This window comes from Scardinius erythrophthalmus, assembly GCF_964197995.2.
Source record: "Scardinius erythrophthalmus genome assembly, chromosome: 2".
NCBI lineage: Eukaryota > Metazoa > Chordata > Actinopteri > Cypriniformes > Leuciscidae > Scardinius > Scardinius erythrophthalmus.
Window position 1 is genome coordinate 37,473,736 of NC_138222.1, and position 22,906 is coordinate 37,496,641.

The following is a 22,906-nucleotide window of genomic DNA, read 5'->3' on the forward strand; positions in this document are numbered from 1 at the left end:
CCCGCAAATACTTAAGAGTCTACGATTAATTATTAGTAATTATTACAGTGATTAATATGTTTCTGGCATATTATGTTTGGCAACTATTCTTTAACCCTAACTGATGCAGTATGCTTTTCATTTTTTTAAACAGCTATGTTGGAAGATGTATCCCATGGCCATATTTATTGATAGCAGTATATTATATTTAATCATTGAGCTGATGCTTTTAGCCAAAGTGACTTACAAATGAGTAGAGCAAATTAAGCAATCAAGCCAACAATAGGGCAGCAATATGCAAGTGCTGTGACTAATCCCAGCTGTCTAGCACAGTACATGTAGCAAGGTTGTTTTTTTAATTATTTATAGAATAGTAAGTGTTAATATTAATGGGTCAAGTGTTCACATAAAAAGATGCGTCTTCAGCTGTTTCTTGAAAATGGCATAAGACTCAGTTTGATAATTGAAGAGTCAAACCACTGGAAAGAGTGGTTCAGGGAGCATGAGGAATCATTTTCACACACGAGTCCTGACTTTAACACCATTGAAAGTGTTTGGGATGTGTTGGAGTAGACTTTACAGAGGGGTTTGACTCTTCCATTGTCAATATAAAATCTCAGTCAGAAATGAATGCAACTCTTAAAGGAGAACTCCGGTCAATTTTAACATTGAGCTAATTTTTTTGTACATTTGGAGTGCTGTCAATACAGAGAACAACGACAAAAATCGGTGTTGCCTACACTGAGTTAATCTATTTTTAAAATTTGCACCCTGTTGACTTCAAAGGGGCAAGTACTAAACCTGCTTTTAGCCTCTTAACATCCTTGATGTGTCATTACAAGTGCACAGAAAATGTGAGTGATTCCTTCAGAGTGAACACGAGTGAATCTGACTGCAGTAGATGTGAAAGATATGTATAAAAATGATGTTATTTAAGCCAGCGCAAATACCTGTGTTTACATCCTGTTTTCGGTCGAAGTCCAAAGTAGTCGATTGCCGAGTTCACGCGCGTGATCATAGGTAACTAAACCTATGCGCGTGAACTCGGCAATCGACTACTGTGGACTTCGACCGAAAACAGGATGTAAACACAGGTATTTGCGCTGGCTTAAATAACATCATTTTTTTAATACATATCTTTCACATCTACTGCAGTCAGATTCACTCGTGTTCACTCTGAAGGAATCACTCACATTGGCTGTGCACTTGTAATGACACATCAAGGATGTTAAGAGGCTAAAAGCAGGTTTAAAACTTGCCCCATTGAAGTCAACAGGGTGCAAATTTTAAAAATAGAATAACTCGGTGTAGGCAACACCGATTTTTGTCGTTGTTCTCTGTATTGACAGCACTCCAAATGTACAAAAAAAAATGAGCTCAATGTTAAAATTGACCGGAGTTCTCCTTTAATGAAAATAAATGTTGTGATGTTACATAAATGTCGAAACAATTCCACAACGAATGCACAGTACAATTAAAGCTAAAGTCAGTCCAGCAACATGTTAAGAGTTTGTGGCTTTTTTTTTTTTTTCGCCTGTGCAGTGTATATAAGCCACCGTGATATGATTATTTACGGTTTGACAATGTAATCTATTTTTAATGCAGTTTCCAATAATCTTTTTTCTTCTTCTTTTGTCTATAAGTGATCCCACAGAAATCGAAGAAGATTGAGGAGGAAGGAAGAATCACTGACTCTTTCAGCTCATTCGTGGGAAACTTCCAAATTTGGATCAAACAAGAATCCGGGGGAAAACAAGGGTAAAGGTCATCCAATCATCAGTTCAGAAAGATTTTGCGTTTTTGATTTTGCAAAGATTTCACAAAGTTTTGCGTTTCTTGAAAACTATCACTGCAAAACATTCTCCCCCTCTAGATCCCTTAAAAACTCAGAAGAAACTCTCAGTTGTGTATTTCCTGCTCATGTCATTTACTTGCTTTCTGCAGTAGGTGCAAGTGTGTGGCTCTCAGATGTCTGGGTCTCTGCCCTTCCCTTCACCCTCTCCCTTTCCCTCATGCGACTACAGTGAATGGTCTCCAACTTGGGTGCTGATTCCGAGTGTGTACCTCTTGGTGTTTGTCGTGGGCTCCCTGGGTAACGGATTAGTGCTATGGGTGTACCTGGACCGCCGAGTGAGAGGCCGCGGGAGGATTGGCAGCTGCTCCAAATCTTCCCAATCCTCTGATCCTCCTCCTTGCCGCTCCACATCTTCTCGTTCAGTGACCGAGTCTTTAATAGCCAGTCTAGCATTGGCTGACCTGGCCTTCGTCATGACCCTGCCTTTGTGGGCGACATACACAGCGCTGGGCTACCACTGGCCCTTCGGCCAAGTTCTGTGTCAGGTGAGCAGTTACATCGTGGCACTGAACATGTACGCGAGTGTGTTTTCTCTGACTGGGCTTAGCGTGGAGCGTTACTGCGTCATCATACGACAGCGTGGCAATGGACCAAAGCAGGGACGGTCAGCCACACGTGCCAAGTGGATTGTGGGCACCGTGTGGCTGACGGCTGGAATCCTGGCACTGCCTGCTCTGCTTCTACGGACTGTTAGGGAGGTGGATTTGGAAGTGGGGGCTGATGGCGACAGGCAGGATGAACATGCGTTCTCCTGCTTGTGTGACATGGACTACTCCAGTTTGATCTCAAGTGAACTAGACCCTGCAGCTTCAGAGCAAGCGGAGCTTATGTGGTCAGCAGCTTTAGGGTTAAAATCAACTCTTCTTGGCTTTCTGTTACCCCTGGTAGTGCTTCTGCTCTGCTACGGCTGGCTGGGGCGTCTCCTTTCCCGACACTTCAGCCTAGGCCTGCGCCCCGATCATACGCGCCAACGCAGGCTCCTCCGCATCATCATCACCCTTGTGCTGGCCTTCTTCCTCTGCTGGCTACCCTTCCACACCAACAAGACACTCTCCGCTATGGTGGAACTGGGCATCCTTCCCTTTTCCTGCAGTTTCGACCAGTGGTTGGTGGTGGCCCATCCATACTCCATCTGTCTGGGCTACATAAACAGCTGTTTGAACCCTCTGCTGTACGCTTGCTGTGACCCAGCACTCCGGAAGCACTGCAGCGGTCTGCTCGTGTGCGTATGGGTCAAATGCAGAGGTCAGAAGGGAAGAGAGAAAAATGAGCAACGCAAGAGTTCACCAATACCATCCGGGACACATGAAGTGACAGTTAGTAGAGATGAGCAATGAAGAGAGGTGAGCGGATTGATTTAGCAAACAGACTCTGGGACTGAGCTGGACCATTTCTTTGGAAAAATCAGATTTTTTTTTTACCCATTCATCTGTGAGATTTAGCATGAACTTCACCCCCTCAAGAAAACAAATTGCCAACAGAATGTGGGAACTGATAATAAGACAGGATCCAGTGAACGTTTTCACATGATGCCAGAGTGCAGAGGAGCTAACAAGTTTTAGATAAAATGCACCTGTACTTCCCATCATAATGATGCAACTCAAGCTGTTTGTGCAGTGTGTGCACGCTGATGAATTATAAACAGCTACAGTATGTTATTTCCCTTATATGCAATGCATTTTTACATGAAAAATAAAATGTTGAGTCTATTTAGTCATATCATTGACTTCTAGGATCAGTAGGCATTTTTTTTATGTATAAATGTAAGTTTGTAAAAAAAAATATATTTATATATATGAAAAAAGTTAAAATACTTTCTTCAATCCCAGTGTAGGTTCTAATCTTTCCTATTTGTCTGAGGACCTCAAGCAGCCTTGGCTCAATGCAGCAGCATTGGTGAAACCAATGGCATGAGTTTTGGGTGGGACTAATTGTTTGTATGACCAAAGGCAGATTGGGAGTGTTTGAAATTACAAATTGCACTTAAGCTGTGGATCATTCACTACTGATTTTCCTAATCTCTAATAATAACAGTGGAGATATGCAGAAACATAACATTTCATAGAAAGAAGGCACAAACAAATAATGGAAAAAAGTTTGGTGTTTTACTGAATTGAGAGACAAACATAAGGTTAACTGAAAATTATTCCATAAGTCATAACTGTGAGGCAGTACACTCTAAATTTGGCTGATCTGTCTATATCAGAACCAGGTAATTACTCAGAACATTACTGTATCTTAGCAGCACAGGTTCACAGCTGTGCCTGATCCTGCTGTTGGACCTCTTACACACTCACACACTTGCACACACATATGTGGATGCACACAGACACACACACACACACACACACACACAGCCATCCACTGCATTAAGCATAGTACTGCAGATTGGCCTTCTTCTTCGCCTGCACCTCCAGAATGCCCTCCATGTAGTCCTCATGGTTAAGTTCAGTGGCCCCACGCCGCAAAGCAATCATGCCCTAACACACAAAATTGAACAATACATGTGTATTTAACATCATGTAATAACAATCAGGAGCAATGACTATTCCCATAAAAAAAGTTAAGTAGAGCATTCAAGTGTTTGATTCAGATTCTGTTTTGAAAGCAAAATAAAAAAATTGTTTTAGGTTTATTTGTGCATTAAAACAAGTGATAGTCAGATGGGTTGTATCTTGCATTAAAGCATGTGAAAGGCCAGAGTACTTTTTAGTAAACATATGTCTCCCCTTTTTGAAATCTAAACTTAAAATCACACCCGATTCCAGGGCCTTAACCACAATGCTTACATCACCACACCAAAAAAAGATATAAACAGTAAAGGTAAATTAATTAAAGTTTGCAATGATCATACTTACAGCCTCAACACACACAGCTTTACATTGAGCTCCATTGAAGTCATCAGTACAGCGTGCCAATTCTTCATAGTTCACATCAGGACTACAGCACAAAAAAAAAATATAATAATTAAGGGATAATGCGATAAATGGTTGGAGAGAACAAATTTTAGCATTTTTTAGAATTCTAATTAAAATTTCCGTAACAGTTGCACTTTAGTTTAACAGATGGACAATTTGACTATCATGCAAACCCAAAAAAGCAATAAAACATTAAATAAGCTCTGGAAGCTCATCCAAGCTTGTTTTGCAGGTTCAACTTCATATCTTGCCCACAATAACTGTGTGCTAGAGCTGCACGATTAATTGTTAAAATATCTCGATTCAAACACCCACGCGATCTTAATCCTAAATGATAACGATTCACCTGTGTCTATTAAGCCTTTGACAAAATCACACCAGAACATTCAAATCTGTGTTGGCGCTGCTGCTGACCCAGAGAGAGCCATTATCATGTATAAGTATGAAGCAGCTTCACAAACACTCTTTTCAACCGCACAGTATCATAATTTCTGTAAAATGATTATATTATATTATTATATAATTCAAATTATCACAGAAGTACTGGGATAAACGTTTATAGTTTGGATATAAAAACTGGTGTCTAAGGTAGCGATCAAAGTAGAGCAAATCACCTTTTGAAAGTAACATGGTTGCTTCAAATAAGATTGTATCGATTACATTGAGAAGTGCAGGTACGCAACAGACAAGTGACTGTTGGTGACTGTTTAAAAAAAATTATTTGTCATTGAATCAAATATTCAAGAGATTTGTCCAAAAACACTGATTCATTCAGCAGTGAAACAAGGTGTTTTTTTTAAATATTCATTCCAATTAAACATTTAATTAAATTAAATAGAATGCAGCAATTACCGGTAATATTCTGTCAGAACCTCAAGTAATTTACATGTTATTTTATTTAATTGTCTGTTCAGAATCGTGATCTCTGTTTGAATCCAGAATCGTGCAGCTGTACTGTGTGCTCTACCACTACACAAGTGTCTCATCAGTGGATGACCATTAAAAAGCAAAAGCATTAAAGCAAAAGCTCAAACTATTAAATAAAATAAAAAATCTATATGTTCTCATCACAACACCTAAGACCACACTGAGATGCAAAAGAACAAATGTTCCATACCAGACGTTCATCTTGCGCGAGTGGATCTGCATAATGCGAGCACGGGCCTCCTCGTTGGGCATGGGGAACTCGATCTTACGATCCAGACGGCCTGAACGCAGCAGAGCCGGGTCAAGGATATCCACCCTGTTAGTGGCAGCAATCACCTTGGAGGAAACAAGAAATTGCAATATAAGGCTGACAGGCCCATGTTTGTGACAGAGTAGCAGCATATGGGCACAAGGGTGTGTGTACCTTCACTTGCATGTTGGGCTGAAAGCCGTCTAACTGATTGAGCAGCTCCAGCATGGTCCTCTGCACCTCTCTGTCTCCGGCCTTCTCACTGTCAAAGCGCTTGGTGCCAATAGCGTCTAACTCATCGATGAAGATGATGGAGGGAGCTTTCTCCTTGGCGAGAGCAAATGCGTCACGCACCAGTTTGGCACCATCACCAATAAACATCTGCACCAGCTGAGGGCCAGCCAACTTCAAAAACGTTGCCTGAGAAAGGACAAAAGTGAGGTCAAATGTGAGACACAAAAACTGTAGTGAATGTTAAAGGGATACTTCACTTTAAAATGAAAATTCTGTCATCATATACTCACTCTCAAGTTGTTTTAAACCTGTATGAATTTATTTCTTCTGCTGAACAGAAAGAAAGATATTTTGAAAAATGTCAGTAACCAAACAGTTAACTGGTCCCATTGACTTCCATAGTATTATTTTTTTTCAACTATGGAAGTCAGTTAACTGAACAGTCAAACAGTTAACTGTTTGGTTACTGACATTTTTCAAAATATCTTCCTTTGTGTTCAGCAGAAGAAATAAATTCATACAGGTTTGAAACAACTTGAGGGTGAGTATATGATGAGAGAATTTTCATTTTAAAGTATCCCTTTAAAAAGCCACATTATAGCCATTTGTTATCCATGATAAAAGCAGCACAGCACTGATGGTTCTCTCTCGCTCAGAGACACTGCACCTTGGTTTGGGCTGCACAGGCTCTGGCCAGCAAGGTCTTTCCTGTGCCTGGTGGTCCATACATCAGCACTCCCTTTGGCGGCTGGATGCCCAGATTCTCAAACTTCTCTTTGTGGTTCATGGGCAGAACAATCGCCTCCACCAGCTGCAAAGAGAAAAGCAGTGAGCTCAGCAACTGCCAAACTGTCATTGTGAGCAACTTCTGGTGACTGGAATGAGGCAATTTATCAGCCAGTACCTCTTGGATCTGTTTGTCAAGGCCACCAATGTCACTGTACTGCTCTGTAGGCCTCTCATCCACTTCCATGGCCTTAACTCTAGAGTCATACTCAGTGGGTAGAGTCTCCAAAATCAGATAGGAGTCCTTATTCACACCCTGCAAACAGGTCCAGAAGCACTTTCAACACATTTCTAAGCAAAACAGACTTTTTAAACAACATAATTTAAGAATGAGTATCCTGAACAAATCTGTCAAGTGAAATTAATTTTCATTTACCACAAGATCACCTGGTTTCAGTTTCTCAGCATCCACCAAACCAATCACAGGCAGGAAATAGGTCTGCAATTACAGCACTAAATATTAGTCATGAACAGAAAATGAATTTTTACAGGAACGACAAAACCAAAAATAACGTTTTGGTAATTCAATTTGGGTAACTGAACTTGGTATGATGTTCAGGGCGTTGTGTAATCGGGTGACATATTAAACCAATAACTGTAAAGTTTGGCTACAAGCTGACTCTCAATATCTCAGCCGATCAAATTTTACAAACTTTTTCTATAAATCCAAAACATTTGTTAACATGTATTCTTTACCTCAATGAGCTCATTGTTTCTGCCCTAAATTAATGCAGTGTTAAATTAATGCATTGTTAGCTAACTGCATGATATATATGAACATTTCTGAAATACATAACTTGGACAATGTCACCTCTGAGAACAGACCACACGATTAGGTCCAATTCTCAAGATCTGAACTATAGTTGCTTATTAGCATGTATATTGTTAGCATATTGACTGTTTATTAGTACTTATAAAGCACATATTAATGCCTCATTCTGCATGACTATATTCTACATCCCTTAATCCTACCCAATACATAAACTTAACAACTACCTTACAAACTATTAATAAGCAGTAATTAGGAGTTTGTTGAGCAATTTTAGTAGTTAATAGAGATAATTGGACCCTAATCTAAAGTGTGACACAATTTTCTATTTCAGATGAATATCTTTGGTTTCTGAAATTTCAGTGAATCACTATTAAATATGTCATACATTTTAAAACCATTAAAGATATTAAACCCTAAAACCAACACAAAAGTACTGGAAAATGAAAAGAAAAAAGCATGATGTTAAGCCACAGAAAAACAAGACCGCAGCTCTCTTTGACTCACCTGCCGTGTGGAGGTTTTGATGACGGCACACTTGCCCTTCCTCTGCGAGTCCAGATCAATGTTGGCCCCATCCTCTTCCTGGTCATTAGGATCTACATCCAGCAGCTTCCATTCAAACATACAACACATACAAACTTTAAATCTCATACACATACAGAAAGGCATTTAAAAAGCTCCCTACTGCTCCGTTCTCCGTTCACATATTTTTTTACCTCTATGACGTTAGAGACGAGGTAGGGCAGAGTCTTGTTCACTTTGATTTTCTCTGTGTTTTCCTTGATCTTGTCTTTCATGGCCTGCAGCTCATGAGTGACACGCAGAACCTCACTCTTCATGATCTGAAATCATACACATTATAATGACATGCAGACACTGAAAACATTTTTGATGATGATGATGATGATGATGACATGATTTACAGGGTACCTTAATCTCACTGTCCAAAAGACGAGTCCTCTGAACAATCTCTTCAGTGGACATCTTAAGAACTTCCTCGCCGATGCCATCCTGTAAAATACAACGAGGTAATGTATGAATACGGGTTGTGTGAAAAATAATACTTTATGTATTAGCACGGCTGCCTGTGCCTGTCTGTGTTAAGTCTTCCAGACCCTAACCTCATAAACGTCAGATATCTAATCATTCTAATGAATAGGAATACTCGGAGAACTTCTGATCAAACTTAATGAGCAGAAGAAAACACCGTTAGCTTATCTCTGCTAATGTTATCCTAGCAAGCTACCACCACACTTTTACTAAAGGTGTATTGTGATCTTCCTGTAATTTTGGAACGAATTAAAATCGAGTCGATCTGTCATTATTTATCACGCTGAATGATCGTAGGGATGAACGCACACGCTTAAAAAGGGAATGAAGCGAAATGAAATTCACTGTGTCATGCTATGCTCTACCATCGGAAAACCATCAGACACAATGCCAGTGCTCAAAACATCATTTAAACACGCGTCTTTCAGCATACAGCATGTTTCTCCACGTATATACAACTTTAACTAGTTCTAGAAAATAGAATTGAACCTAAAGAAAACATAAAAGCAGACCTCCACCTCATCCCAAACTGATCTGTCATTCAGCGACGACATCTTGAAATGCTGCTTCTTCTCAGGAGCGTGTTTGTGTTTTTGTGGATCACGTCAGTGAGCGTCACTTCCCCCTCCTGGCGCGGATGAAAACTGCTTGGGACAATTGTTATCAATAGTTATTTTACAAAATCCCAGTTTAGAAGGTATTTCTATATTTGGTAAAGAATTTAAAATATCTCAACTAGCTGATGATACAACTATATTTCTTAAAGACCAAAGTCAAATTCCCTTGTGTATCAATATTATTAATTCTTTCTCTGAAGATTCAGGCTTATATTTAAATGTATCAAAGTGTGTGAACTATTCTGTCTTTATGACACTCAACAACCATCGATGCACCATACACATGTAAAAGACTGTATCAAGTACCTGGGGATTTGCCTTACTAAAGATAGATTGCTCCGCCAACAACTTAATTTTTCACATAAAATAAAGAAAACAAGAACCATCTTTAATTGTTGGTTGCCTCTTTTAGATTTAGTTGGTTAAAAAAATGTCTTTGTAGTAATGGCTCAATTTGGTACTATATCCCCAATGCCATATTTTGTAGATTAGACGGGTTAGAGTTTCTTTTAAAATGTAATTTCACCCCTTCTAAATTACCGATTTCTCTCTCCAAATTTCACCAACAAGTTTTACTTGCTTGTAAATTGTGTTATGTGCACAATTTTTCTCCCCACAAAGAAATTCTGTAGAATAATTTGAACATTTTAAATAATTTTTTATGGATAAGTGGTATGATAGAGGTATTGTTTTTTTATTTAAAAATGATGGCAGTATACTGGAAAATGAAGAATTTATGACTTTGTATAATTTTCCTCTGCCTGCTAGAACCTTCAATTCTGTCATCAAAGCTTTGTCTCCTATGGGGCGCCGTTTGTAAAGTGGCTCACGCTGAAAATAACAGCAACATTTTGTCACATTTAGCTTCAAACAATGTTTAAAAAACTGGTATGAATTTTTGACGGCCACTTTTTACCACATTTACAACAATTTTTGTCAACTTAGAGATATTTTAAATAGATAAATCTAAATATTAAATATTACACCTAAATGTTAAATGTTAAATCTAAATGTTAAATCTAAATGCTAAATCTAAATCTAAATGTTAAATCTAAATGTTAAATCTAAATCTAAATCTAAATGTTAAATCTAAATCTAAATCTAAATCTAAATGTTAAATCTAAATCTAAATGTTAGCCTAAATCTAAATGTTAAATATTAAATCTATCTAAATGTTAAATCTAAATGTTAAATCTAAATCTAAATCTAAATATTAAATCTAAATATTAAATCTAAATCTAAATGTTAAATCTAAATGTTAAATCTAAATCTAAATCTAAATGTTAAATCTAAATATTAAAACTAAATCTAAATGTTAAATCTAAATGTTAAATGTTAAATCTAAATCTAAATGTTAAATCTAAATATTAAATCTAAATGTTAAATCTAAATCTAAATGTTAAATCTAAATGTTAAATCTAAATCTAAATCTAAATGTTAAATCTAAATGTTAAATCTAAATCTAAATCTAAATGTTGAATCTAAATGTTTCGGGTGAAACTAAAGATTTAACTAAAATGCAAATTCAAAATGCCAGTAACCGGAAGTGCCAAAATAAAAGCTCGAGGTGGTCAGTGTGTGTTTATAGCATGGTTTATAGTGTCAAATAATGAATTAAAACCATCTCATAATAATAAATATAATATAACAATAATAACTACTACTAAAATAATAAACACGTTTGGAGAAACTGTAGAGTTTCGTGATGAGAGTGATGACATGACATTCAGTCAAAGTGAGCCCCCTAGTGGCTGGCTATTATGGCTACAGGTCATAAGTTCAGCACTTTTCATAAAAGTGACACTGGCCTACTCTTCAATTACAATTTCTCCAAACGTGTTTATTATTTTAGTTATTATCACGATAATCCATGTCCAAGAGTCCATTTCCTCGGATGAGATGGTTTTTATTCGTTATTTGACACTATAAACCATGCTATAAACCAGTGGTTCTCAAACTTTTTTGGTCGCGCCCCCCTTTAAACCTAATATATATATATGCGGAACGTTTTTTTTACAATGAAAAACGTGCAATGATAAACTTACAAGTGTCTTTGATCTAGGAAATTATTGAAGGCCTGCTTTCTGTATTTCTCCTTGAAAAATGAAAAATAAAAAATTACAAAATAAAATAAAAACGTACAATGAAAAACAGGAATAGTTTTAATTTGTCATGTCATTGAATCAACAGTAAGAGAGAATAATAAACCAGAACTTTAACTTTTAATTTATAATTAAAAGTTAATAATATAGCAGCTTTGGAGTGTGCCTCACGAGCTCAGCTTCTGGTTGGTCTTCTCACCAGAGCGCGCACAGCAGCGGATTGCCGCGTTCACAATAGTATGGGATGATTATAGTCTCAAAAAGATTAACACGTGTAAGCACACTTATCAATGAACTTGATACATGTTGCAGAAATGTTTTATCCATGCCTTTCAACTTGCGTGTGCAAATTTCTAAATTGAATGAATGTGAAGCAATTTGTACAAATAGAGACATTTTTGTGAATACAAATGTTTTCCTTTGTATTAGTGTATCATAGTTTGCACATGCAACACAGAAGATGTGCATGTGTGGATCAGGTGACACGCGTGCATTCATTGACGTCTTTTCTGAGTCGATCTCATTTGATTCATTTGGATTTTGAGACTTTCTTTTCGCGGTTTTTAAGCATTTCCCAACCCACACACAAACAACTACAAATGAATAGGCCTGGTGCTAATTATTAATGTGTGCACAACTATCCATCTATTTGACAAATTCACAAATGTGCGTCGCTACATTTAAACTAATACAATACAACTTGTGTGTGCAAAATCCAAAACCACATGAATGTGCAGCATTTTGTACAAATAGAGACATATTTGTTAATACAAAACCTCGATTTTGTATTAATGTGGGCCAGAATTTGTGCATGCAACAAGTAAGATGTGCATTTGTGGATCAGGTGACACGCGTGCATTCATTGACTCGTTTCTGAGTCGATCCTATTTGATTCATTTGGATTTTGAGACTTTCATTCCGCAGGTTTCGCCTTGCAAGATCCACACACAGCTGTCTGAGAAAACCTGCTACCACTAGATGGCAGTATTCTGCTAAAACAGACAACGGCAGCATAATAAAGCGTTCTTCCCCATTTAAGACGCTTAATGAGAGTGATATTGAAGCACCAAATTTAGTACACAATATAGTCCTACCTTATTAATAAAGCATACTTTATAGAGGCAAACAGATTATATCAGATTATGAACAACACCCACAGAAAACCATTATAAAACGCTTAACGTGCAATCGCGCGTTGCATGTTCAATAAGGTGTAGGCCTAAAGGCTACTGAGTTTAAATATCACCGTCATTACTGCATTGACGTTAAGCTTTTTCTTTATAATATGCTCTATAACTATAGAGCCTACAGACAAGAGCCTATACCCAGATAGCAATTACATGTGGGCCACATGTGGGTATTATCAGGCACATATGGCCTAGATGTGGCATGGCTGAACAGATATGGGCCAAATCGTAGCCATATTTGTTTTGCCATAACTTTAAAATCTGCGGGAAATGCTCTCTTGGTTCACAACTGATTTTGAGGTATATGGCCCAGATAACAACGAACACATGAGGACCATATGTGGTTGAGCTATGGCACACAGTGAGAAACACCGACTTGTGGTAAACATTTGGCTTATACGTGGAAAAACACAGGAATAATGAAATCAAGTGCGGCAAACATCCGCCGTTCCACACCTCAGGTTGCTCTGCATCTTCCCTCCTATTGGTGGAGAGACTACGGCGCGAGTTTGACTGCGACGCTGGCCAGCTGACGCCTTTTACTCTGCTTTCCTCACGACTGTGTACATTCAGGTAAGTGATGTTTTGGCATTTTAAAGTCATATAAATGAAATATACAGCATTATGTGTCAATATTGCATGTTATTATGCGTTTAGTTATTCGTTCCATCGAGGAAGGGGTTGAACTAGCTAATATTTTCTTCAGTTTACTGCTATAACTTACAATAAAGTTTAATGTAACTTAACCGTTAACTTAGGCTATAGCAGTTCGCTGGTTTGCCGTTTTAAATTAAGATGTTTTTGTTTATAAATCAACAGCTCACTGTCGTACACAATAAAATAGTATAGTTTGTCATTGTGTTGTAGCCTATTTGTGAATTAAGGCGACGCGGTCCCAATGTCGGTGTTGGTGTTACTGTTTGTCAGAAAACCTAAATCCTAATTTGTGTTCACAATCATTCAACTAATCATAATAATATAAAAATGACAAGAATAAACACATTAATACGTGTGCATTATTGTATGTATCTTTATTTAACTCTGAAATATTCAACCAAGACTTTTTCTCATGACCTTTCCCTCTTTAAAATTAAAGTTGTAATGTTAACGTTAGGCTATTAGTGTCAAGTCACAATACCAAAATTATGACTTTCGATACAATACCTGAACATTAACATGAACTAATAATGAACTGCACTTCTACTGCATATATTAATGTGTTAATGTTAATTTCAACATTTACTAACACATTCAATATAAAAAAATTTTACTTGTTAACTTTAGTATGCACTGTGAACTAACATGAACAAACAATGAATTGCTGTATTTCTGTTAACTATCAATTAATTGAGCAGCCATTCACTGCCATTATAAAGCTTGGAAGAGGCAGGACATTTTTATAATTACTCTAATTTCTCACGATATAGTTTATATACCATGCTATGGTATACTGTCATACCACCCAGCCCTAATGTGTGGTATGGGTGGGGCAATGACAATAATTTCCATATTAAAAACCTAGAAAATATGGTTTCAGATGGAGTAAATAATAGTTTATAGTTCATTTTTGAATATAAAAGCACTTTCATTTTAGGGTGGGGGTGGTCTATTTAAATGCATATTTCAACCACTTACACAATGTTTTTTTTTTTCCTATCAGATTACCTATGTGGGTTTGGTTGGTGGCTTTGACCTGGATAACACCGTGTGGAGAGTGCTGAAAGGCACTTTTACAACTGCTGTGGCACGTTATGAATTGGAGAGAAGTCAATGGGAAGATTGGTGTCCAACGCCTGGTCGTAAAGGAAGTTGTCATTGGTGAGACCTTTTTTAGAAGTCACTTTTATTTGTATTGCACTTTGCACAATTCACAACTTTTCAAAACCGCTTTACAGAACATTGTATTTTTATTTCTGTTATCTCAGTATCGAACCAAACAACTTTTTTTGTCATTACCTGATCACATCCGTGGCTCACTTAAGTGACTGCATTTTTTTATTTAGAAGTTTTATGTTTTGTTTTTAAAGAAAGTTATTTTTTATATATTGCGAATCATATTGTTTCAATCATACATTTTAAAGCTGTAATCACAATATAAGATTATCATTCTGTCAAAGTCTCATACCAGCGCATGCCTACAACTATCTGTATTTAGTTCATTATCACTGTGTATTTAAAAGGTTAGTTTACCCAAAAATGACAATTCTGTCAGTAATTACTCACCCATGTTGTTCCACCCCCGTAAGACCTTCGTTCATCTTCGGAACACAAATTAAGATATTTATGATGAAATCTGAGAGCTGTCTCACTCCTCCATAGGCTTCTCTGTTATTGAAACTTGCCAGCCCAGAAAGTTAGTAAAGACATTGTTAAAATAGTCCAAGAATACAGTGGCTGAACCTTAAGTTTATCAAGTGTCGAAAATACTTTTTGTGCGCAAAACAAGCTAAAATAAAGACTTTATTCAACGTAGTGTAACAGCACAGCGCTTCTGTGTTGTACGTCAGAACGTAGGCTCACGACTGGCCAGCATCCCACACATGACCAGCGTCGGCCAATAGTGAGTCTACGCTCTGACGTACAACCCAGGAGTTGGAAAAACTTGAGGGTAATTACAGATAGAATTTTCATTTTTGGGTGAACTAACCCTTTATGTTCCTCCTTGCATTCAGTACTTGGCCCATTATTGTTTGTGTGTTTCTGCTTCCAAATTGTCTCGCATCATTGCAGATTATTTTGTGTTAGTAAAAACACTTATTTTTGTAGACTCTGTCTTTGGACTAAAACATGACATTAATGCTATCTGTGTTGGTGTGTTTTTACATTAGAGTGTGCATGTCTTTTTTTTAAAAAAGAAGCAGAATACATGCAGTGCTGTAAATTTTATCCGGTTGTTGGTGCAAAAGTATTCTAAAAATCAAAATAATTTGTCATAAGGAATTACGGTATAATTCTGGCCCACATATTGAAAAATACAATTTGCAATTCCTTTTGAAAATTTACTGGAAAAAAACTTTCATACACTGGTAATTCAGAGGTGTTTAATTTGTTAATAATTGCAATTAAAATATTAAAGGATATTTACATTAATGATTTTTTGTATTATCCTGCAGCTCTAGCTTCCAGGTTGTATTGCTACTTACATTATTTAAATTCTTCTTTATTGCAGGTGCAGTCAGGCAGAATCCCCATACTAGAAAAGATCAACACATTGCCGACCCTCATTGGGGACTTCTCTGCACATCAACACACTTCTCAACTCTTTACCTTTCAAGTTTGCTTTAACTTTCTCAATTTCTCTTTAAAGTTCTCTTTACCAACTGTGATTTATTTGTATTACTCTCATTGGACTAATTAAACATAACATTAATACAAGCTTTGATCGAGTGTTTCGAACTTTGTTGTAAAAAATTAGCTTTGAATGCTATTTATATTATTAATTTGTATTCTTGAATGTTTTCAACTGAATTCTACTTAAAATAAGTACAACTGAGTAGCTGTAATTCTATGTATTCTTAAATGTTTTCAACTGAATACTACTGTAATTATTAAATTCAACTCTGTTGCTGTAATTATATTTATTTTGATAAATGTTTTCAACTGAATACTACTGTTATTATTCAACTCTTGCTGTAATTATATTTATTTTTATGAAATGTTTTCAACTGAATACTGCTGTAATTAAGTACAACACTTTAGCTGTAATTATTTAAATGCTTGTCAAAATAAATAGTTTTGAGTCCATTTGTTGTTGAGTGTTTAATTTACCTGTGAGTTAAGACTTTAAATACTGTCAGCTGCATGTGGGCCACATAAGGGCCGTTAGATTTTAACAGAACTCAACCGTACTAAAGTTGCATACCAGGCCCACATATGGGCCACATGAATTTGTAGTATTTGGCTCATGCTTGGTGGAGTTATGGCAGTCCTTTGGTTCAGTTCTGGCAAAGGAGATGTGGGCCATATCTGGGCCGGCAAACACAAACTAATCTGGGCCACAGCTCAGCTGTTTATCTGGCCCACATCTGTGCCAAAGGTAATTTGCTGACTGGGTATGAACGCGACGCGCGGCGTTTCATGTTAATGGCATTTCCCTTCCTGAGCCTATTAAAAAGAAAAAGCTTAACATGAAATTATGCAGTTGCTTTTAACTTTGCATGTGTATGAGAGAAACCGTCCGAGAGCTCAGTGAAGTACGTTTTAGGTTTGATATTCGCCGCATTTTCTAAAGGGACCATCTGCAAATTCCACTCACAGTCAAAAAATATAAACGTCCAGTCATACATTCAAATGAATACTTCCAAGGTTGTGGTAAATACCTAGTGTGCAGACTGACTTAGCCTAGTGTATGTCCAGCCAATATCCCGATTGAACAGTACGATTTTTTAAATTAGCCTACTGTAAATTGTTTTTCTATTCATGTTCCAAAGGTTGTATTACGTTAGTGATAGTCAGGTGAAATGTTGCATTATTCACCTGTAGTAAGTCACCAAAAACCTGTTTGGTTAATTACAGTAATTTTTGTTTTAAAAAAATATTGTTTACTGTAAATAGGCAAGGGAGGTATTTGGACAATTTCACCTGTAAGCCAGTCTAGTCACTAGGAACATACTACAACCATTTTGAACATGAAAAAACCCTTTACCCAGGCTACATACAGTACATGAAGTAATTAAAGTAAGAAAGTAATAAAGTACATTTTATTTATAAAGCACATTTAAACATAGCAGGGCTATCCAAAGTGCTGAAAGTGCTGAACAAAGTAAAAACAAATAGAATAAAACATAGAAACAACCAAACAGAACAGGCAGAAACAGCATCAGGAGATAATTAAAATGCCAGGGAATAAAAATAGGTTTTCAATTTAGATTTAAAAATAGCAATTAAGGGAAGTATTGTCCAAATATTACTTGTAAATCAGTCTTACAGGAACCTTCTACGAGCTTTGGAATTTGAAAATGTCTGTTTTTAAATATTAAAAGTAATTTGAATGAAAACAAATGATATGTTTTAACGCATGCAGTGGAATTGGCAGACGTTCCCTTGTGCATCACGAGCCGTGGTTAGCGCGTCAAAGCATTCTCATGTACAAATATGCAGCTATACACACGTAGGGCCAGTTGATTTTCAATTAATATTTCATGTCGATATACAATGGTTGCATATAGTTAAAACTAATCGTGCTATAGACTAGCCTATAACAATGGCTTAAGGGTCAAGGGAAAACAAATGTACTACTGTGAAAATCGTCTTTAACATTTAAAAACAGACATTTTCAAATTCCAAAGCTTGTATAATATGTATATTATGTGTAGTCAGATAAAAATAAGCATATAATATGAACGCAACTGCGAAACATTTTTTTTTTAGTTTTTTTTTACAGGAAGGGAAATGCCATTAACATGAAACGCCGCGCGTCGCGTTCATATAGGCTCTTGTCTGTAGGCTCTATAGTTTTCCTCCCATAGAGCATATTATAAAGAAAAAGCTTAACGTCAATGCAGTAATGACGGTGATATTTAAACTCAGTAGCCTTTAGGCCTACACCTTATTGAACATGCAACGCGCGATTGCACGTTAAGCGTTTTATAATGGTTTTCTGTGGGTGTTGTTCATAATCTGATATAATCTGTTTGCCTCTATAAAGTATGCTTTATTAATAAGGTAGGACTATATTGTGTACTAAATTTGGTGCTTCAATATCACTCTCATTAAGCGTCTTAAATGGGGAAGAACGCTTTATTATGCTGCCGTTGTCTGTTTTAGCAGAATACTGCCATCTAGTGGTAGCAGGTTTTCTCAGACAGCTGTGTGTGGATCTTGCAAGGCGAAACCTGCGGAATGAAAGCATAGACAGTAAAAGAAATGGACACAGCGACCCCATTGGAACTCAATTGAGACAAGTGAAGCCCGTTTTCAGCGATTTCTTAGCACTTCCTTTCCTGACGCGCAGACTCAAACCGAGCAAAGCGTTACACGGACCACGTGAGCAACCCGTCTGTCTTCTAGTAGCTGTGCCAAGAGAAATCTGAATCATTCCCTTCCGAATCTTGCAGAGACGAGTCAATGAATGCACGCGTGTCACCTGATCCACAAATGCACATCTTACTTGTTGCATGCACAAATTCTGGCCCACATTAATACAAAATCGAGGTTTTGTATTAACAAATATGTCTCTATTTGTACAAAATGCTGCACATTCATGTGGTTTTGGATTTTGCACACACAAGTTGTATTGTATTAGTTTAAATGTAGCGACGCACATTTGTGAATTTGTCAAATAGATGGATAGTTGTGCACACATTAATAATTAGCACCAGGCCTATTCATTTGTAGTTGTTTGTGTGTGGGTTGGGAAATGCTTAAAAACCGCGAAAAGAAAGTCTCAAAATCCAAATGAATCAAATGAGATCGACTCAGAAAAGACGTCAATGAATGCACGCGTGTCACCTGATCCACACATGCACATCTTCTGTGTTGCATGTGCAAACTATGATACACTAATACAAAGGAAAACATTTGTATTCACAAAAATGTCTCTATTTGTACAAATTGCTTCACATTCATTCAATTTAGAATTTTGCACACGCAAGTTGAAAGGCATGGATAAAACATTTCTGCAACATGTATCAAGTTCATTGATAAGTGTGCTTACACGTGTTAATCTTTTTGAGACTATAATCATCCCATACAATAGCAGCTCGTGATTCGGTCCGCTGAAGAGGTTTTTTTCTTTGGCGAGCAACTTCTATGTTGGGCTTGTTCCAACGGTCTGAAGAAGAACGATTCATTGCCGTTCGTTGCCGCTTTATAGAATAAGAGCGCTATCACTACCGCTTTCACGCACTTGAACGATGTAGTAACGTAACATAACGGCTGTATTTTTATTTATTTATTTTTTGCTGATCTCCCGCGCCCCCCCTGCAGTAACCTTCCCAAAGCGACCCCTTTTGCGCCGACGTCACAGTTACGTCACGGCGCTAGCTGGAGGCAAAACAAACGGAAAACTGGAGTGGAAAAACAAAACTCATTATGTCAAAAAGTCTGTAATAATGAATACAAATCAGTGTGGGGGCTTAAATTTTTTGGACTTCACAACTTTAAGCAATAACTTCAAGATCAACTGGCTCAGACAATTCATTAATAATCCAACATCACTATGGAATTTTATTCCGAACTATATTTTCTCTAAAATCGGTGGCTTGAATTTTCTGTTGTTATGCAATTATTAGCAAAATCCCAATCAAACTGTCCAATTTTCATAAACACATGCTTCTGGCTTGGTCTCTCTTATTTAAACATAACTTCTCACCTCATCGATATTACATTTGGAATAATAAGGACATTCTCTTCAAAAATAAATCTTTATTTTTTGAAACCTGGTACAGAAATAATATACTTGTTGGCCAACTCTATGACACAAATGGCAGACTGTACAGTTATTCAGATTTTTTGCGGAAATTTCAAATTCCTGTTTCAGTTAAGGAATATGCAATTGTCTTTGATGCAATTCCTTCTGGAATCAGAATGCTGTTGGGAGGCATTGATTTCCCATGGCCACTGACTCACACTATGGATTTATATGATACTGCTGTGGGGAGTTTATGCTTTTCTGCGGTGCACCAGACTAAAAATAAAACAATTAGGACTTTATACCAAAAAGATATTGTTACTATTCCTTATTACCCAGGGGGCAAAACACCTGTTTTTTAGGAAATCAGACATGGGCTGCTGTAAAAGGTTGTCATATATAAATGAAATCTATGATGTCTGAGGATCACAATCTGTGTGGCCAACCCGGTCAACAAGCTGCTGGAAACTTGTAATTAGGGTCAAAACAATGTTACCTCAAATTCGGCTTTAACTCCCAGAATCACCCAAACATGCTAAAACGGTTTGATTATATTCATGAATAGTGAGCCATATCTTCCTGATACTTTATGCTAGAAACAAACTGAGCACACATTTAGAAAGAGTGGAAGATAAGCTTTCATCTGATGCCTTGATTGTACATGTAATTAGAATGTAAGAGTTAACAATGCCTCTTAATTCATAGGTAGGCAAAAAAAAAGAAAAAAATATTGAACATTCCATTTGTAATCGGTAGCATTCTTTTCCCTTTGTTGTTGTTACAATAAACAAATTACCATGTAAAGTTAACTTTTACTGGATGAAATCATATTTTGATTTTTTTTTTTACTAACCAGACAGTCCTCATGGCCCATAACACATTTAGAGGGAATGCAATGTCAAGCCTATAATAGCCTGTCAATTCAAACAAGATCCAAGAAAGAAGTTTACCATTAACTGGTGTTAATTGTATACTGCTCTGTTTCTGTATGTACAGTATATCGTTTGCACATTTATGCAATATCAATTATTTGTATTGCAATGTCTATTTCTAATATTCTTTCACAAGTGGGATAGCTTTATTTATTCTATTGAAATAAAAAAAGGGATTTGAGGATTTTGGGTTAGGCTGGTTAGTGTTCAATCCAGGTGTTTGGAGTGTGAGACAAAGGTACTGACAACTAAATGCTGAAAGACTAAAACACACAGGAGTCATGTGTGGAGTAGGTTTAAAAGTATTTACTGATTAAAACTGTTACATTAAGTAGCAATTTGTACACACACAAAAAAAAAAAGACGAAACAGACAAACAGATTACAATTCAGGGTGATAACTAATTTCTGTAATAATGTTTATACAATTTGTTTAGCTGTTTCGGAATCACCGCTGCTGTCGCTGCTCTATTGTTTCAGCATGCTGTGTCCTGCTACATTTGGTTGCCAACCCCTAGCAACGGCATCCTGTGTAGCATGGAGCCGTTCTTCTGACAACCTTTAACCAGAGATGGGCACAAATACATCAAAAAGTATTTAATTAAAATACAAGTAATTTGTAATTTGAAAATACAAAAATATATTTTTTACAGTCTTCTGTAGTGTAAGTGTGGCGTTAGGTACATGTAAGAGTCTAGAATATTGCAATATTATTGTTTAGTGCAGAAGATGTGCTTTTAACGTACATGTTGCCACATACTGTCATAATAAAAGATAATTACGCATATAACACTATAATTGTATTATTTACACAAAAACTAGTTAACGCTGCTGTGAGGATGTTTCTAATAGCGCGGCTGTGACAAAGTTGACAACTTACTTTCTTCCGACTGCCATTATCTATTTTTTTACTCTTTTTGAAAGTTGTGAAAACACCGTTCACTGTTTCTTTTGCTATTTGAGCAAATTGGAACACAAAAATATATATTTAATGTAGTCTTTCATTCACTGCTATAGAAGTTAACCCAACTATGATGCCTTACACTTCTGAGAAACCCAGAAATGTGAACAGGGTCAATAGGATGTGTCACATCACGTGATTTACTTGCCAAAAACTGTGATAGGCAATTTGGTAGTCCTATTTGTATTTTATGTCTATGGTCCTAGGGATAGTTCACCCAAAAAGGAAAATTAGCCCATGATTTACTTACCCTGACGTCATCCTAGGTGTATCTTACTTTCTTCTTTCAGAAGAATACAATCAGAGTTATATTAAAAAGTGTCGTGGCTCTTCCAAGCTTTATAATGACAGTCAATGGGTATATTTTTCATCAAAGTGCATCTGTCCATCATAAAAGTGCATCTGTCCATCATAAAAGTGCATCTGTCCATCATAAAAGCGTATCTATCCATCATAAAAGTGCATCTATCCATCATAAAAGTGCATGTGTCAATCATAAAAGTGCGTCTATCCATCATAAAAGTGCATCTATCCATCATAAAAGTGCATCTGTCCATCATAAAAGTGCATCTATCCATCATAAAAGTGCATCTATCCATCATAAAAGTGCATGTGTCAATCATAAAAGTGCGTCTATCCATCATAAAAGTGCATGTGTCCATCATAAAAGTACGTCTATCCATCATTAAAGTGCATCTATCCATCATAAAAGCATATCTATCATCATAAAAGTGCATCTATCCATCATAAAAGTGCATCTGTCCATCATAAATGTGCATCTGTCCATCATAAAAGCTATCTATCCATCATAAAAGTACATCTATCCATCATAAAAGTGCATCTATCCATCATAAAAGTGCATGTGTCAATCATAAAAGTGCGTCTATCCATCATAAAAGTGCATCTGTCCATCATAAAAGTGCATCTATCCATCATAAAAGTGCATCTATCCATCATAAAAGTGCATGTGTCCATCATAAAAGTAC

The 22,906-nt window shown here is 36.8% G+C and overlaps 2 protein-coding genes across 3 annotated transcripts; one reads left to right on the plus strand and one right to left on the minus strand.

The window, feature by feature from the left end:
- Window positions 1–1,947: 1,947 nt before the first annotated feature.
- Window positions 1,948–3,171, plus strand: aplnr2 (apelin receptor 2; the record flags this gene model as incomplete). Its single annotated transcript, XM_081349922.1, has 1 exon — window positions 1,948–3,171. The coding sequence occupies one exon, from the start codon at window positions 1,948–1,950 to the stop codon at window positions 3,169–3,171; it is 1,224 nt and encodes a 407-aa protein (XP_081206048.1).
- A 746-nt stretch (window positions 3,172–3,917) lies between these two features.
- Window positions 3,918–9,406, minus strand: psmc3 (proteasome 26S subunit, ATPase 3). 2 transcript variants are annotated; one of them, XM_081358945.1, is made up of 11 exons: window positions 9,284–9,406; window positions 8,652–8,732; window positions 8,438–8,563; window positions 8,226–8,330; window positions 7,326–7,388; window positions 7,068–7,205; window positions 6,831–6,974; window positions 6,104–6,349; window positions 5,870–6,015; window positions 4,693–4,774; window positions 3,918–4,314 (listed from the first exon to the last, which is right to left on the minus strand). In XM_081358945.1, exons 1-11 carry the CDS (start codon window positions 9,323–9,325, stop codon window positions 4,204–4,206), a joined length of 1,284 nt encoding a protein of 427 aa, XP_081215071.1. In that variant the 5' UTR covers window positions 9,326–9,406; the 3' UTR covers window positions 3,918–4,203. The 2 variants fall into 2 exon arrangements, with proteins under 2 accessions (XP_081215071.1, XP_081215072.1); XM_081358946.1 differs by having other exon boundaries at window positions 9,290–9,388.
- Between the last annotated feature and the right edge of the window lie 13,500 nt (window positions 9,407–22,906).

Bases quoted from the DNA above. Each gene is read 5' to 3' on its own strand.
- psmc3 (XM_081358945.1), bottom strand. From the start codon at position 9,325: ATGTCGTCGCTGAATGACAGATCAGTTTGGGATGAGGTGGAG. The intron at 8,564-8,651 runs GTACCCTGTAAA...GTATGATTTCAG, and splicing joins TTTTGGACAGTGAGATTAAG to ATCATGAAGAGTGAGGTTCT. The intron at 6,016-6,103 runs GTACACACACCC...GTTTCCTCCAAG, and splicing joins AGCCCAACATGCAAGTGAAG to GTGATTGCTGCCACTAACAG.